The sequence below is a fragment of the Panthera uncia genome, chromosome A2 (assembly GCF_023721935.1).
Source record: "Panthera uncia isolate 11264 chromosome A2, Puncia_PCG_1.0, whole genome shotgun sequence".
Classification (NCBI taxonomy): Eukaryota; Metazoa; Chordata; class Mammalia; order Carnivora; family Felidae; genus Panthera; species Panthera uncia.
Genome location: NC_064816.1, coordinates 103502255 through 103518165, shown reverse-complemented (window position 1 = coordinate 103518165; position 15911 = coordinate 103502255). Strand labels below are relative to the sequence as shown.

The following is a 15911-nucleotide window of genomic DNA, read 5'->3' as shown; positions in this document are numbered from 1 at the left end:
CAAGAGGGCAAAATGCTCAATCCATCTCTGACAAAATGTGTGCATATGTGTTTGTGTGGGTGTTCGTGTGAATGTATGCATGTGTGCTTGTGTGCGTATTTATCTGCGTTGGGTGTCAGCTATGTCTGTTGTCCATGGAAATATAGGTTTACATAATCAAACTTTGAATTCTTTATCCTTTTCCATTATGTCATAGATACTTTTTTGTAACAATTATCTCAAGATTAAAACTATACTTACATGGAAGGGATATATATCCTGTCTCTGAAAGAACCTTGAAGGAATAATTTGTTAGTTCAAAGTATATCTCACAGGGTGATTGAGGCTTTCCCTGGATTCCCAAGTGCTGCTCAATTTAGGCCATTCTAACCATGAGAGGCTGAGACGTGCTATTTCTCTGCTGATCTCCCAACAGCTGCTGTTCTTACTCATCTTTTTTGATGTAGACCTGATTTAAAATATTACAACCTCGTTTCACACCTTGAATTCTTAAAAAAAAAAAAAAGAATTTAATTTCAATTGCTTTTTTTTAGAAACCTACATTAAACCTTTGTAATAATGTTTCACTTGTCAACATTTGTGTGTGTGTGTGTGTGTGTGTGTGTGTGTGTGTGTGTGTGTGTTTAAGGATGTCCTGCAGGCTCTCTTGAATGCATTACACCCCATTATGCTTCTGCTCAGCAATTGTTCCAGTTGAGAATTTGATTCATTTTTTTAATTCTAATTTGGTTATAAGAAACTTTTAAATGTTGTTGATGTTTTCTATAGGTCAAGTAACAAACACACTAGACTAATTTCATTAGTCAGTTTGTTCTTTTGTAGTTCTATAAATAATCTTCTGCAGGAAAAGAATAAAAGCTTAACTTGTGAAAGAAGAAATTCTTTTTTCAGTTCAATATTTTCTCAAGCAGGGAAGGGCAACATTTTATACTTCAATGCTAGCAACAAATAAAGAAATCAAATGAGAAAATTACATTGTGTTTTTCTGTGGTGTTTTTGGTGAATCATGTGTACATGGAATGTTTAAGATAGTGGATTTTTCAGAGGGAAATAAAGCCTATATGACCAAAATACGTATTTTTCTATTGCTGATATCTGTCTCTGTGTCAATAAATTGAATATAGCTCTCTGGTTTTACCGTGGATTTACTGCAAGCATTACTTGTTTCTCAGAGCAGACATCGAATTTCATTTGGTAAAAAGGTCCCCAGTGTGCTGCTATAATGATTTTCCTTAGGCAGTTGTGTACTCTAACTTGAAGTTGAATAACAGCATTAGAGTTGATTATTTTCTTTTTTTTTTTTAATTTTTTTTAACGTTTATTTATTTTTGAGACAGAGAGAGACAGAGCATGAATGGGGGAGGGGCAGAGAGAGAGGGAGACACAGAACCGGAAGCAGGCTCCAGGCTCCGAGCCATCAGCCCAGAGCCCGAACTCACGGAAGGTGAGATCTGACCTGAGCTGAAGTCGGATGCTTAACCCGCTGAGCCACCCAGGTGCCCCTAGAGTTGATTATTTTCTAGAGATAAAAGGTTTGAAAGGTTCCTTACCAGCAGTCATCAATTTCAAGGAAGTGCCTGAGACTGAATTTATTATTTTTTAATTAATAGAAAAAATTGTAAACACATGCATTCATACTACCGAGTCTGAATGTATCATATCAGTGGCCCTTTGGCAAAGAGTTGGGGAATTATTTTAGTGAATTTCTGCTTTCTTGAGTTGGGCATGAGAAACAGTAGTGATAAACTTACAAACTTTTAATAATTAGCATTCTAGAAAACATGTTTCTTTTGAAAAAGTCCGAGGTCGAATAGATTGAAAACACTCAATGGTATTTTTCTTTAATCAGTATTTCCATATTCGGGGTGGGAGGAAGGAGTTTTCTTTTATCCTTTCACATTTTCTCTTCTTTATTCGGGATTATATTTATGTTTGGAAAATCTCTGTAAAAGACACAAACAGGCCCTTTCCCCTGATAAAACAGAACAAAACAATGGCCCACAAAATGGATCTTTTCTCTTTCTGGCTTTGAGATCTTTGCCTATTCTAAAGTATTACTCTGTTAGCCCCTTAGTTTTTTATTCCATGACTCTCATTCTCTCAACCATCCATCACTATAAAGTCCAAAGTTAGAAGGAAATCTATATTAAATATTTATACTCAACTCCCAAATACTTTATTCCTCAATTCAGAAGGAGATGGGAAATTCACAGCACTATGAGCCAGACAAGTAACGTAAGAAGGGTAAATTAAGAGTTACACACACACACACACACACACACACACACACACACACACAATTTATTCAGCATATAAAAATGCAATAAAAACAGCAAAATAATATTTTGGTACTTTTTATTTGGGTCAAATATTGTCCTAATATTTTTATTTTTACTTTTTAATAATAAAAACACAAAATAGTGCTGTAACTCAACCATTTTATTGGGTTCTTGTATTCAGTGGGTCAGAGTGAATACAATATTCAGTGGGTCAGACTGAATTTGCATAATGAGTTGGGTTGTCTCTGTTTGGCTCTATTTGGTAGCTCATCTGGGAAGACCTATAGCTTAGAGAATGGGGTTACTTGACAGCTTGGGCTGGAATCTGAAGGCATCTTCACACACGTATTTGGGGGTTTATGCTGGCTGTTGACTGACACTTAATCTGGGCTGTTGGCTGATGCACATATGCATGGTATGTCTTTGGTCTCTTCACATAGGCCAGTTTGACTTCCTTAGAATATGTTGATTAGCTTCCAAGAGCAAGTGTCCCAAGAAAGAAAGCAAGACTGAAGTGTGTGATAGTTTTATGATCTAGCCACAGAAGTCATGCTGCACCATTTCTGCTGAAATCTCTTGGTTAGAAGGTAACCACAAAGGCACTCAAAAGTATAAGGGGAGGAAACATAGATATCGCTTGTTGACGGCGTTCAACAGGGTTCTACAATGGCATGTGGAATGAGTGATACTGTTGTGGCCATGGTTGGAAAGTAGATTCTTAGCATAGCACTTTACATTTAGTATTTCATATTGATAAAGGTTCTATTGCTGTACAGGATAGCCATTTCTACCTAACCCTCCGGTCTCCATTCTAAAGGGCATTCTCCTTAAAACCATGTATAAAAAGTGTAATTTTCTTAAAAAAATGATAATCGAACTTTGAAATCATGACCTGAAAATACAGATAATGCAGTTTGATGTATTTCCCTGTTTTGCATCACCAAAGATTTCCCTTGAATTTTTTATTTTAGATTTTTTGTGGCAGTAGAGTCCAAAGATAACACAATCATGAATCTTAGATTAAGCCCCCCACATAGTCTTCTCAAAGGTTTGTAGACTTCCAGTTTATTTCCCCTATATACATACTGTATATATGTTCACATCCTATACTGTAAATATACCTTAAATCCTTACTTGCAAAAACAAGGAAAGAATAATTTTTATTGAGAAGCTTTTATTTCTTTTGTATTATGCACTTGTTATTTCATTAGCTGTTAATACCTCTGGGAAGTGGGTGGTATTATCCACTTTTCATGTGAAAGGATTTGAAATTCAGATGGGTTAAGTGATTCACTTTACATAGGGAAGAGAGCTCAGAATTTCAATGAGAATATAGATCTATTTGATTCAGAAGTGGTGGGATAAGATTATGATTAATTGTCCTTTAGATGTTTAATTGTCCTTTAGATGTATAAGTTAATAATTTAAAACCAGGCTGTTTTAGTTCTAAATTTATGAATAGCAATGTCCTATTGGCTTTTAACTGTGTCTGCTGTTCTTACTACATGCCTTTAGTGAACTTGCTTTACAGTATTTGTAATTTTTTTGATTAAAAAAATTTCCAAAAGATTTTATTTTTTAATTTATTTTTTAAAAGTGTATTTTTATTTTTGAGAGAAAGAGACAGAGACAGAGACAGACAGAGAGAGAGGGAGGGAGGGGCAGAGATTGATGGAGACACAGAATCTGAAACAGGCTCCATGCTCGTGGAACTTGTGAACCCCGAGATCAGAACCTCAGCTGAAGTCAGATGCTTAACCCATTGAGCCACCTAGGCGCCCCAAGATTTTATTTTTAAGTAATCTCTATACCCAATGTAGAGCTCAGACTTAAAACCCTTACATCAATAGTGCTCTACCAACTGAGCCAGCCAGGCCTCCCACATTTGTATTTATTTATTTTTCGTATCTTCCCACCCTTATTTCTCTCTTCCCCCATCATTGCCTAAATAAACTCTCTGCTGATAACTACAATTTATATATCATTGAGAAAACAGAAGTCATCAGCCAAAAATCTTCCATTTTCTAACCACCAAATCTACAAAACTACTTGCATCGGTTCTCATTGTTATGATTAATTTTGGCTCTCATATATTTTCTGGAACTTATCTCCTCTTGCTAACAAGGGCTTTTATAATCCTTTTTAAAGACTGAAATACCTATCACTTCTTCTGATCCTTAAACCATTCTCGCTATAAACCTTTCTCTTCAATTTTAAATTTTGTTGCAGTGATTCCTACAAACGAACAAACAAAAAAGCAAGCAAAATTCCTTGATTCCATATTCTTCTTGGATAGTTACTTCCAGCTTTCCACTCCTCACAATCATACTTCTCTGAGAGTTAATGGGTTTCACAGCTATCCCAAGCTCAGTTCTACTCTGCAACCTGTTCCAATTTGAGTTGCTTAGCCTCAGACAAATTGTTTTGCTAAGGTCACCAGTGACCATCATGTTGCCTTTGGGTGTTTCAGTCCTCATCTTTAAAAATTTTTTTTTAATGTTTATTCATTTTTGAGAGAGAGAGAGAGAGAGAGCATGTGAGGGTGCACGTGGGGCGATGGGGATGGGCAGAGAGAGAGACACACACACACACACACACGCAGACTTCGAAACAGGCTCCAGGCTCTGAGCTGTCAGCACAGAGCCCGATGCCAGGCTCGAACCCACGAACCATGAGATCATGACCTCAGCCGAAGTCAGATGCTTAACTGATTGAGCCAACCAGGTGCCCCTCCTTATCTTATTTAATTGCCCAGAAACTTATGAAAAGTGCCTTCTACTCTATCCTTGAAGGATTCTTTTCTTCCTCTTTTGTTGTCTCTCTGGCACCATATTCTATTTGGGGGGGGGGGGGGGGGTGTCTTTGTCTACATTTTAAAATAATGTTTACTTACCCATTCATTAATTCATTTATTTTTGAGAGAGCCAGTGAGCATGTGTGCACATAGAGTGAGGGGGGAGGATTAGAGAGAGAGAGAGAGAGAGAGAGAGAGAGAATATCCCTAAAAGGCTCCATGCTTAGCACGGAGGCTGACATTGGACTTGATCTCATGACCGCCCTTGAGATCCTGACCTTAACTGATGTCAAAAGTTGGCCACTTAACCAACTAGCGGAGGCACCTAGGCACCCCTCTACTTCTAATCTCTAAATACAGGAACTCATGGGGCGCCTAGGTGGCGCAGTCGGTTAAGCGTCCGACTTCAGCCAGGTCAGATATCGCGGTCTGTGAGTTTGAGCTCCGCGTCAGGCTCTGGGCTGATGGCTCAGAGCCTGGAGCCTGTTTCCGATTCTGTGTCTCCCTCTCTCTCTGCCCCTCCCCCGTTCATGCTCTGTCTCTCTCTGTCCCCCAAAAAAAAAAAAAAAAAAAAAAAGTTGAAAAAAAAATAAATACAGGAACTCTTTGGAACTTTGTCCTGGGCCCTCTTTCTCACACCATATTCTTTCCTCAGATGTGCTTGATACTTCCTTATTTGCCCCTTGAGATTTCCCCTTTCCCCTTTCCCCTTTATCCCCTTCCATATTGAGCTCTGCTTCCTGAGGTTATTTCATACAGGTGGCATCAATTGTTGCCTTTGCCCTCTGACTTATGATTGGGTTTGGTCATTGTGAGGCACTAGAGGAGATGGGAGAGTTGGAAGAGTACAAGGTTAGGGATGTCATTTCCCTCCACCTCCTGCCCAGCTAAGTCCTTTGAAAATAGGTGAATCCTGCTATCCAAGAACACGGCCCCTCTCAGATGACCCTGTATATATATAGCTACTCTGAGGTTTCTTACCTACAACATCCTTATTCCGTTTAGGCTTAGGGTCAATAAGTTCCCAAGTTTTGCTAGATCAATATACTTCACCAGCCTCTATTAGCTCCCTAACCTTCGTCCATGTTCACTCAAAATCCTTTTATTAAATTCCTACTTACCCATTTTAAGTGTACCATCCGTTTCCTACTAGGGATCCTGACACATGGGATCCTTCACCAGGAAACAAACACCAAAATGGAGTTAGGGATACAAAGGCTTACCAGGAAATTATTCCTGTGAGAGATAAAGGGAGGAAAAGCAGGATTGGGCAGAGACAGCCTTCAAACAATGATGCAGATTTGATATCCAAGAAAAGAAAGGAGGTGGGGGTGCTGATTTGGTTATGAATAGCTTCAGATCACAATGCAGATCTAACAAAATCTCAGCCGGTCCAATGGGTTGTTGTGGAGCAAATACGGATCATTACAGGAGCCCTCCATTGTACAAAAACCACATGGTCCTAGTACATCCATCATCTTTAGTCTTTGACCCCTGCCTGAGAAGAGTGTGACCTTGGTTCAAAAGCTGACTGTATTCTGAAAGCAATAAGAGCTAGAGGCTGTCAGCTACTACAGTCTTGCAGCTGAATGCACGTTCTTTCTTAAAGGCAGAGCTTAGAGGCAAAGCTTTATGGCTGCTACATCAGGCAAATGTACACATGCTCGTATCTTCAACAGTATTATCTATATCAGACAACTCACAAAATATGACCTCTATTTCTCTTTTATTAGCCCTAGGTGTATCTTACTATCTACTAGTCCTGTCAATTGAGATGTCCCTTCTCAAATTTCGTACATTCCCAAACAGAATACTGATTCATCTCTTCTCATACCTGATACTCTTCCAGTAAATAGTAATTCTTTAAACTCCACCTTTCTCTATGCTGTGCTCAAGCTCAAACTCTAGGAGTCATTCTTGGTTCCCTCATCCTATACACAATATATCCCATTCATTATAAAATCCTACTTCTAAAATATATCTTGAGTTTGGCCTTTTCCTTCATCTTTACTGCCATTTCCGTAGTGGAAGCCAACACCAGCTCTATCCAGTACTGGAGCAGACCTTCCACTTTGATGCTTGTCACCTTTCCATCCACTGTTTATAATGGACTTCTTAAAATATAAGTGGATCATGTTTATCTCCTGCTCAGAATATGTCAGTGGTTTCACACTTCAGTTATGATAAATCTTCAGTGTATCTTCTAAGAATCTACAAGATGTAGTTCTTATCTATTTCTCCAGTTACACCTGTCTTCTTTAGAGATCTGTTATTTTTTTTTCTTCCCACTCTGAGGCTTCTGCTCATGTTTTTCTTCTCACCCAAGTTTTTAATTATTACTCAACTTTTATCATGCAGTATAAATAAAACTTCCTCTCTGAGTTGCTCTTTGAATCTCTTAATGAGGATACTGTGGTGCTCTCTCACAGAACTACATTGCCTTTTTTTTTTCCATATAAGTTATTACAATTCAGAATGATTTATTTGTGTAGTTGGTTTGTAGTAATGTAGATCTTCTGCCAAAACAAAATCCAAGAACTCAGATACCATATATGTTTTGCTTTTAATATATCTCCAGCATCTGGCATAGTGTCTATCATGTTGTTCCTTTCATTAATAAATGAACAAGTACTTATAAATTACATGATAGCATTAATGTTCCATTTAGTTTCATCCTACTTTTCTTAAACACTTTTTTTTAAGAGGGAGAGAGAGAAAGACAGTGTGATCAGGGGATGGGAGCAGAGAGAGAGGGGGAAGAGGGAGAGAGATAATCTCTCAACAGTGAATGTTGATCTCTCAACAGTGAGGTCATGACCTGAGCCAAAATCCAGAGTCAGATGCTTAACCAATTGAGCCACCCAGGTGCCTCATCATCTTCTCTTTCATAAATTCTTCGGTTGATATTTTGACTCTTATATTTTTGCTATGATTTCTCCATCACTTATCTAATAATTTGGGGTTTATGAACGTTCAGACCCAGTCAATATTTTCAGTCATCATAATACCTTAAATTTGTATACATGTAATTTTCACTATGCCTTAATGTGTATTAACTTTATTCAATCATAGGAGTCATGACTTGTTGACTTTGAATAATTATCAAGAAACGTACTCTGTGACTAATAAATAATGAATACAGTCCATCAAATTCATGCATCTAGATATTGCCTATAACTTCTTCATAGGAGATTGGTTTCCTTCCCTCATTGTAGAGAATATGTGTTAGCCCAAAGTAGGCCAAAGAGCCTTCTCCAATTCCTCCAACATAATTATTTCCTGCTAACGACTAAGTAAAATGGCCCATCCATTGAGTAGATGAGAATGCCAGCATTAGACTGCTTTCCAACAGCCAGCAAAGTGGATCCTCCCTGGCTTTCATTTTATGTACCTGAAGAAACCCCTTGCTTGGGAGCAGGAAATCTGTGAATGTACCATAGGGAATCTCAACTGAATATTGTCATTCTCTTTCTACACATTTATAAAGAGGCAGAGACTGTAAGAAAGTGTTGCGATCATGGGAATGCCTCTCCTGAGGCATGAATAGCTGTATGTCCTGGTTTAATATTATACATGCAACTTTTCTCTTTATAGAGAGCTGTGATACGTTAGTTCAACTAGTTTAAAATATTTGATTAGGAAAACTTTTCCATTTGCATCCCACCCTTATTTTTTCTTACTTTACCACATGTCACATCTCATTGTGAGAGTTAGCACTACCAGGATTGTAAGAAGACAAAGGCTTTACACTAGGAGAAGGATTAAGAGGAGGTTTTATTCAAGGTGTATTGGTTTTGGAAGAAACCAAATCCAAGAACCAAAGAGAATTTACTTGGAGTCCTTCAGGGCTGCCATTACTCTTTAACATCTTCTTAATAAAATGCAAATTGTATTAGATCAGTCCAGAGAAACTGTTCTTGATACAGAAAGTTGGGACTCTACCATCTGGCTGGCTCAGTTGGTTAAGAGTCCAACTCTTGATTTCCTCTCGGGTCATGATCTCACCATCATGGAGTCAAAGCCTGCATCAGGCTCTGTGCTGGGTATGGAGCCTGCTTCTGACTCTCTCTCTCTCTCTCTCTCTCTCTCTCTCTCTTTCTTTTTCTCTCTCTCTTCTCTCTCCCCACTCACAAGCACTCTCTCTGTCTTAAAAAAAAAAAAAAAAAGACTAGGACTTGTGTTGACAAGATCATGCTAAATTAAAGAAAGCTATGTAATTTTTTTGTTAGATATAGAAAAATAATTTAAAGATAGTCCTGACGCTCATGTGTGTTATCATAAATTTGTAAGCATTCCTTGGGAATAATGCTCATTTATATGGACTTAGTTATATTTGACAACAAAAACAATAATAAAGTACTCAAAAACTGTGTAAAATAAAATTTTTTAAAGTTCATTTATTTTATTTTTGAGAGAGAGAGTGAGAGAGAGGACACGTGTAAGCACGAGCATGGGAGGGGCAGAGAGGGAGAGACAGAATCCCAAGCAAGCTCCACACACAGTGCAGAGCAGAGCCCATTGCAGGGTTCAGTCCCACAACCATGAGATCATGACTTAAGCTGTAACCGAGAGTTAGCTGCTTAATCCACTGAGCCACCCAGATGCCCCAGTCTTTTTCTTGTAAGTGTAAAATTTTTGTACCTCTAACTACAACTTCTTTGCTTCATGTCTCTTGAGTTGAAGGAAACTGATGGCCCCTAGTAAGAGTGAAATCTGTAGTGACTTATATTCCTAACCCCTTTATGCCCCATTTTCTCTTTCTCAACTTGAGGAGCTCTTTCTACCTCTACTACCCAGGTCTGTCTTTATGAAAAAAGCATGTAAGTGAGTTCATACCATAATTATTTTCTAATCAGCTACTACATACCAAGCATTCTTTTAAGTACTAGGAAAGTAGCAAACAGACAAAAATCACTGTCCTCGTGGGACTTAGGTCTTAAAGCACAGGAGAGAATATGGTAACATAGAATCTAATACATGTGTTGGGGAGAAAGAATGTCATTTCCCCTTCAGTATTCTAACAGACTAAGAATCAAATTGACATGAGACAGATTAAGAGAAGAAAATCAAATTTAATAGCATATGTATGGGGAACCTATACAGATACTGAAACTTCAAAGACAGGGAAAATGAGGCGTATATGTATCCTGAACTAAGGAGAAGGGGGGTAGTGCTCTGGGACGTCAGTGGAAAGGGATGTAATTCACAGGGTGATGAGAATAAGCAGAAGTTTGGTAATTAGATGTTTGCCCAGCCATAAAGATGGGTCACTCTGATCAAATTTATCTCTGCTAATAACTCTTATTCTGGAAAAGAGCACCCGGTGAGATTCTTCTATGTAGTTACTGGAGGGGCAAAATTGCCTTTCAGCCTATAGGGTCTCTATTGCTTTCAGTCAGAATAATTTCCATTCCAAAGTGGCCCATTTTGGGGTGGCCTGCCCTTGGCCCCTATACATACACCTGGATGAAAATCAAGGGAAAATGCAATAAGTATTTTTCCTTGTATTGTCCTTTTTGTGGAATCCTATGAGGGCTCAAAACCACTCATGTTGCCCCTAATTTGTAGCATGAGGAGCAAAGAATTACATAATATAAATAAATTAAACATTTGATAAGATATTATATTCAAAGCAAATAATAGCATGATGGAGGGATGGTGTGTATGAAATGTGCAATTTTAAGTTGAATGACCAGGTAACATTTTACTGTGAAGACAGGATTCATGTAGAGATGTGAAGGATATCAGTTATCCAGTCATTTTAAATTTGAGTTTTTTAATATGTAAATAATTGAGGAATTTTAATGAATCTCCCAGCAAGTAACAAGGTAGAAAGCTATAATTAATTAACCAATTCATTACTATTCTCATATATTAATTAACTTTTTATTGCTAATTTATCAGACAGGCCTCTGGAATCACCTTAGTCTGTGACTGTCCATGAACTCAACAAACAGGCAACATTAAAGAAAGGTGGAGCTCAGGGGGCCAGTTAAGAAGCTATTGCGATAATACAGTGAGAGCAAGACACAAAATGAAGGCATTGGCATTTTTCTATAATGACATTTTCCCACAGGGATCAGGTTTCTGGTATTTTGGGATCTTCTACTGTTTATTACTGCCTTCAGAATAATTCCCCAAACTTTATTTAGCATTGAGATCCCTTCAAAAATTGGCCTCTTGCTGGTTCCAGTAAAACTTTATTCACAAAAAATAGGGGGATGGCCAAATCTTTCTGCAGTTAGCTGTTTGGCTTCCTGGCCTACTTTATAGGATTCTACTATTCTTTGCACATGCCTTCCATTTTATCTCAGAAGTACAAAAAAAAAAAAAAAACCTGCTGGATTTGCAGCCAATATGTTACCATTCCTGGTAGGAAGTTGGAGGAAGAGAAAAAAAGGTTAAAAGGTAATTTGCCAGCTTTTTTCCCAGTAGAACCTTTCTATACACCTTATCCAACTTTATTTACATCTCACTGGTCATTTAATTATGCAAATAACCTGAAGAATATAGTTTTTTTAGATGGATATATTTTCATTCATTAAGATTAGAGTTCTGTTACCAAGGAAGCAAGGGAGAGGAGTAAATATTGTTTAAGTTTCTAGCAGTGTCTCTCATATTTAACCAGATTCTTATCATCCAAGGTCAGTTTCTTTGTTTGTTGAAGTCAGAGAACATTGGTTCCTCACAAAGTTATTTTGTGAAGACTGAATAATCTGACACACAAATACTGTGAGGAGAGTACCATGCATACTGTAAGCTCTCAGTAAAGCTGACACATTGTTGTAATTAACATTATTTTCATTTTGGGGGTATATTTTGATCTTTGTTGCATTTCTAGTGCCTAGAATGCTTTCTGGCACACAGAGGGGGTAAATAAACTTTCTTTAAAATGAATAAATGATCTTCCATTATCATCAGTTAAGATTTGCAGGTTGTAGGCAATAGAAACTGATTCTGATCTACTTAATGCTTAATTGAAAGAACGTTACTTGCTTCTTGAAATGACAAGATATCTGGACAGTCTAGTTCAAGCATGGACATGCAGCCAGTTATTGCTGTATCATTTAGGTACAACTGTTTTCATCCTGTCCTTGAATAACTCCATTCAACATTTGAAGCCCCATGAGATGGTCTCATGTGCCAAATATGACTGAATCATCTGTCTCCCTCTAGATAGGAAAGAATAGGACACCTTGTTTTATAGTCCCCAAACTGCACGTAACTGGGAGAAGAAAGAATTAAGATGAAATCAGTGAGAAGGATGAAATCACAAAGAAGACACAAATAAATGTCCATCACATGTTCCTGTTCTTTTAGTTTGCATTATTTCCACAAAGTCATGGTTGTGATTTAAGAGCATTCCCTGGCAGGAAAAAGAGAGCTAGCAATTTGGCCTTTGTTAACACATCAGTATCTTCATTATTGCCAGTTAAATAGCAAACCATCATCCTGTAAAACTGAGTGTAGGAACTCTGAACAGATGAGACAGACAAGAATCTTTTTTAAGGCAAAGATGAAAGGATGTGACAGTGAGGTCCTGGGGTTGATAGGGAAACAAACAAACAAACAACAAAAACAGATGCTAAGAGAGGTTACACACTAATGCCAAATATAGATACTATGGCCTGAGATAATGACATCTGTATAAATAAGCTTTCCAAGCATACAATTCCATAAACTTAAGTCATTGTTGCTAAATATTTCATTTTCTATAATGATCACAACGCCAGTCTGACTTTGAGCAGTTGATTACTGTCTTTAATAAAAAGTTGAAACCAGATGGTTTGTCATTTTGTTTGCCTTATAGATAAGGCAGTGAATGTAGGACCATGACAACCTAGGGATTTATTTTTAAGCATGATTCATAGTAGTTATTCTACTATCATTACACAAGTCTGTCAGACATTTGGAATTGTCTTAATTTGGTAACTTTTATGGGTTTTACAAATTGTAAAATTAAAATATTCTGTTTATTTTATTGCTGGGAAAAATCTCTATATGACTCCCAAAATTGATTTGCCTGATTTCAAATATATGTGGTACAGTTGAGTGTCATTCCAAATCATTGTTAAAAATCTGTTATACCGGCTAATTGTATGTGTAGGGTTTAATTAGCCTCCTTTAATGATTTGGGTCTGGATTTTTATATAATAATTGCTTAAATATTAAAGGATTGATAAGTTCATAAAAATGACACCCTTGTTTGCTCTTAAAATGTGGAATTTATAAACGTGAACAACAAAAAAATCTACTTTTATGAAACAGACTTCATAAAAGTTTCTTCATTTTATATTTTAATCATATTTATTCCTGTGATCTGGCATTAGGAAATATACATAAAAATGCAATTAAAGAATGCATAGACAATTACCAATTGAGTATTACACAAAATAGAATAACTTTGGAACACATTATTTAGAAATTAAAAATTCTTAACATTCTATAACTTGTCAATTTTTTCTTTGTGCAAGAATGCTGATCTTTTTATTTTTATGTTTCTTTTTCTGCAGTGCTTTAATATATTATTGAAACTACAAACTCACATCCACATCGGTTTCATGTTGACAGATTGCATATTTTGAAAGCTTGAGATATTTTGTAATGAAACATGCCATGTGGAAACTCTGAAGTATAGAATTCTGCCAAACACCTGAATAAAGAATTCCTCACCTGGTATGTAAGAGACATCACTACCACCATGACCAACCAGGAGAAGTGGGCCCACCTCAGCCCCTCAGAATTTTCCCAACTTCAGAAATATGCTGAGTGTAAGTATTCCTGTTGGTAGTATGATTTTATTTGGCATTCGTGTTAAATCAGATACTAATTATTTAGAGGTTTACAGATCCTGGTTAACGTTGGGATAGATGTAGGTATGTCTTTTGTGTTTGCAAGTAGGTCCACTTGGGACTACCTTTGGGTATGAGAATAAGGAAAAGGTAAACTTAAATATCATTAAAAAAAGAACTAGGATATTAGATGCAAAATGAAGCCTGGAAACCTTCCATCTGTACCAGAAGTAAAGCAAAAGGTAAGAGTTTGGGTTAATGGAAACTGGTGATTTGGCAACTGAGTAGAAGAACAAACAGAAGTAAAGGAGAAAAAAGGAGGGCTTTGTTGTTGTTTCCTTGTTGCTTCTTCTGTTAGTGTAACATTAGTAAAAGGACTGGGAGCAGGGAGTCACAGATCATTGTGGAGTTGGAATTAGAGGTTGTTAGAGAGACGGTATCAGGACCTTTAGCCAACTTTTCAAGTGTGTGTGATTATACAAAAGATAGACCATGGCAATCCAATTTATAGTAGGTTATTTCTAAATATGAAGTTTCTTTTCACATAAACAGTAAGATTTTATTTATAAGCAGTTTTATTTTTACCACACATTTTCAGGACCATGTTTCATGAAATGAGTTTCAACTATAAATATGAATAGCAGCTGGGTCAAGGTATTGAAGAGAGAAAAGGAAGTAACTAATAAGAGGCACCGCAAGTTGGGAAGATGATGAGTAAAGAAAAAAATAGCACATAGAGAGTGGAATAAGATTGGCAAGAATGGTGGGAATACTATGGCGATTGGAGGAAGAGAATGCAAAAAGCTTTAGAAAGAGAAAAACAATCACTAGACCCAAGAATGGAAGAGGAAGCTGGGGCTGATTATGCAGAGAGCAGGTGTGGCATACAGGAGATACAATAAGACTTGGGAGGAGAGGCAGGGAAAAGAATTACACACAGAAGGGGAATTTGAAATAATAAGAAGTAGATAGGATAAATGAATACTAATATATTTATGGGGTACATATAAGTCAGGAACATTAATAAACAGTGCACGTTATCTGAAAAGGACAATTTCACAAATTTTCTAGAGCCTTCCTCACTTGAGGGCTGAAGTGTTCAGGGTGAGGTTGGGAGGATGTTGTTGGGTATTTTCAGTGAAGATGCAAAGCCATAAGAAAGCGTGCATTTTCTTAGTCAATAATAAAAATACAACAACTATCACTGGTCAGGGGCAGAAATTTCTGACATCGAAGTGTTCCTGATATTCGAAAACTGTTTTGAGCAGCTGAAAGCACAGATCATCCTCTTATCCCATTAAGGACATGAAGTCTAGAATGACTGCGTTCTGCATGCTCTTTGCTGTTGTGTTATATCCAGTAATTAAGTAAATAGTTCTGAGCGCTTTCTTTTGTTAGAGTATTCTGCTTGGTACTGAAGGAAATACAGATATGAACAGATGTGGACCCTCCCTTCAAGGATGTTTAATGAAGGCTAGAAACTAATGGATAAATGACTCTGTATCTAGGCAGAATATTTTAAGTGCCACAAAGTTGGGGATTCTGTAGGACATTAGTATACATTTGGAGGTGGGAAAAGGGAAGTCTTCATGGAAGAAGTAGGATTTAAAATGAATCTTAAAAAATAGGTTTAAGGTAAATGGAGAAGAAAATAATATAGATAAAAAGGAAAATTCAGCATATATTTGAGGCAGGAAGAGGAATCATATTTAGCCATACCACAAATTAAGACTGTAAGTGCTGTTAAAGATGTAAAAATGAGATGGAATTAAAATATATCATGCTAAACTTGAGTTAGACAGTGAGGAGTAACTGTAGGGTTTTAAGGGTAGAAAAACATGAAGAAAGAGTTTAATTTGGTAAAGATGAGGATGAGATATGGTATGGAAAGAGGCTCGAATCTTGCCAGTGGGCTGTTAGAATAAACTAAATAACATGGATGACGAAAGACAACCAGAAAAGCGTAGATTCAGATATTGTAGCATTAAAACTAACAGAGAGTTTGAGAAATAATGAAGTTGAGAGAGAGAAAGAAAAATCCAGTTT

General features: G+C 37.0%; 1 protein-coding gene across 1 annotated transcript in view; it reads left to right on the top strand.

The window, feature by feature from the left end:
- The window catches only part of DGKB (diacylglycerol kinase beta), a 718768-nt gene that overhangs the window by 47756 nt on the left and 655101 nt on the right, over positions 1-15911 (top strand). The window contains exon 2 of the mRNA XM_049641565.1: positions 13587-13844. Coding sequence (XP_049497522.1) covers positions 13775-13844 — 70 coding nt within the window. The 5' untranslated portion in view covers positions 13587-13774. The remainder of the gene's footprint in view (positions 1-13586; positions 13845-15911) is intronic.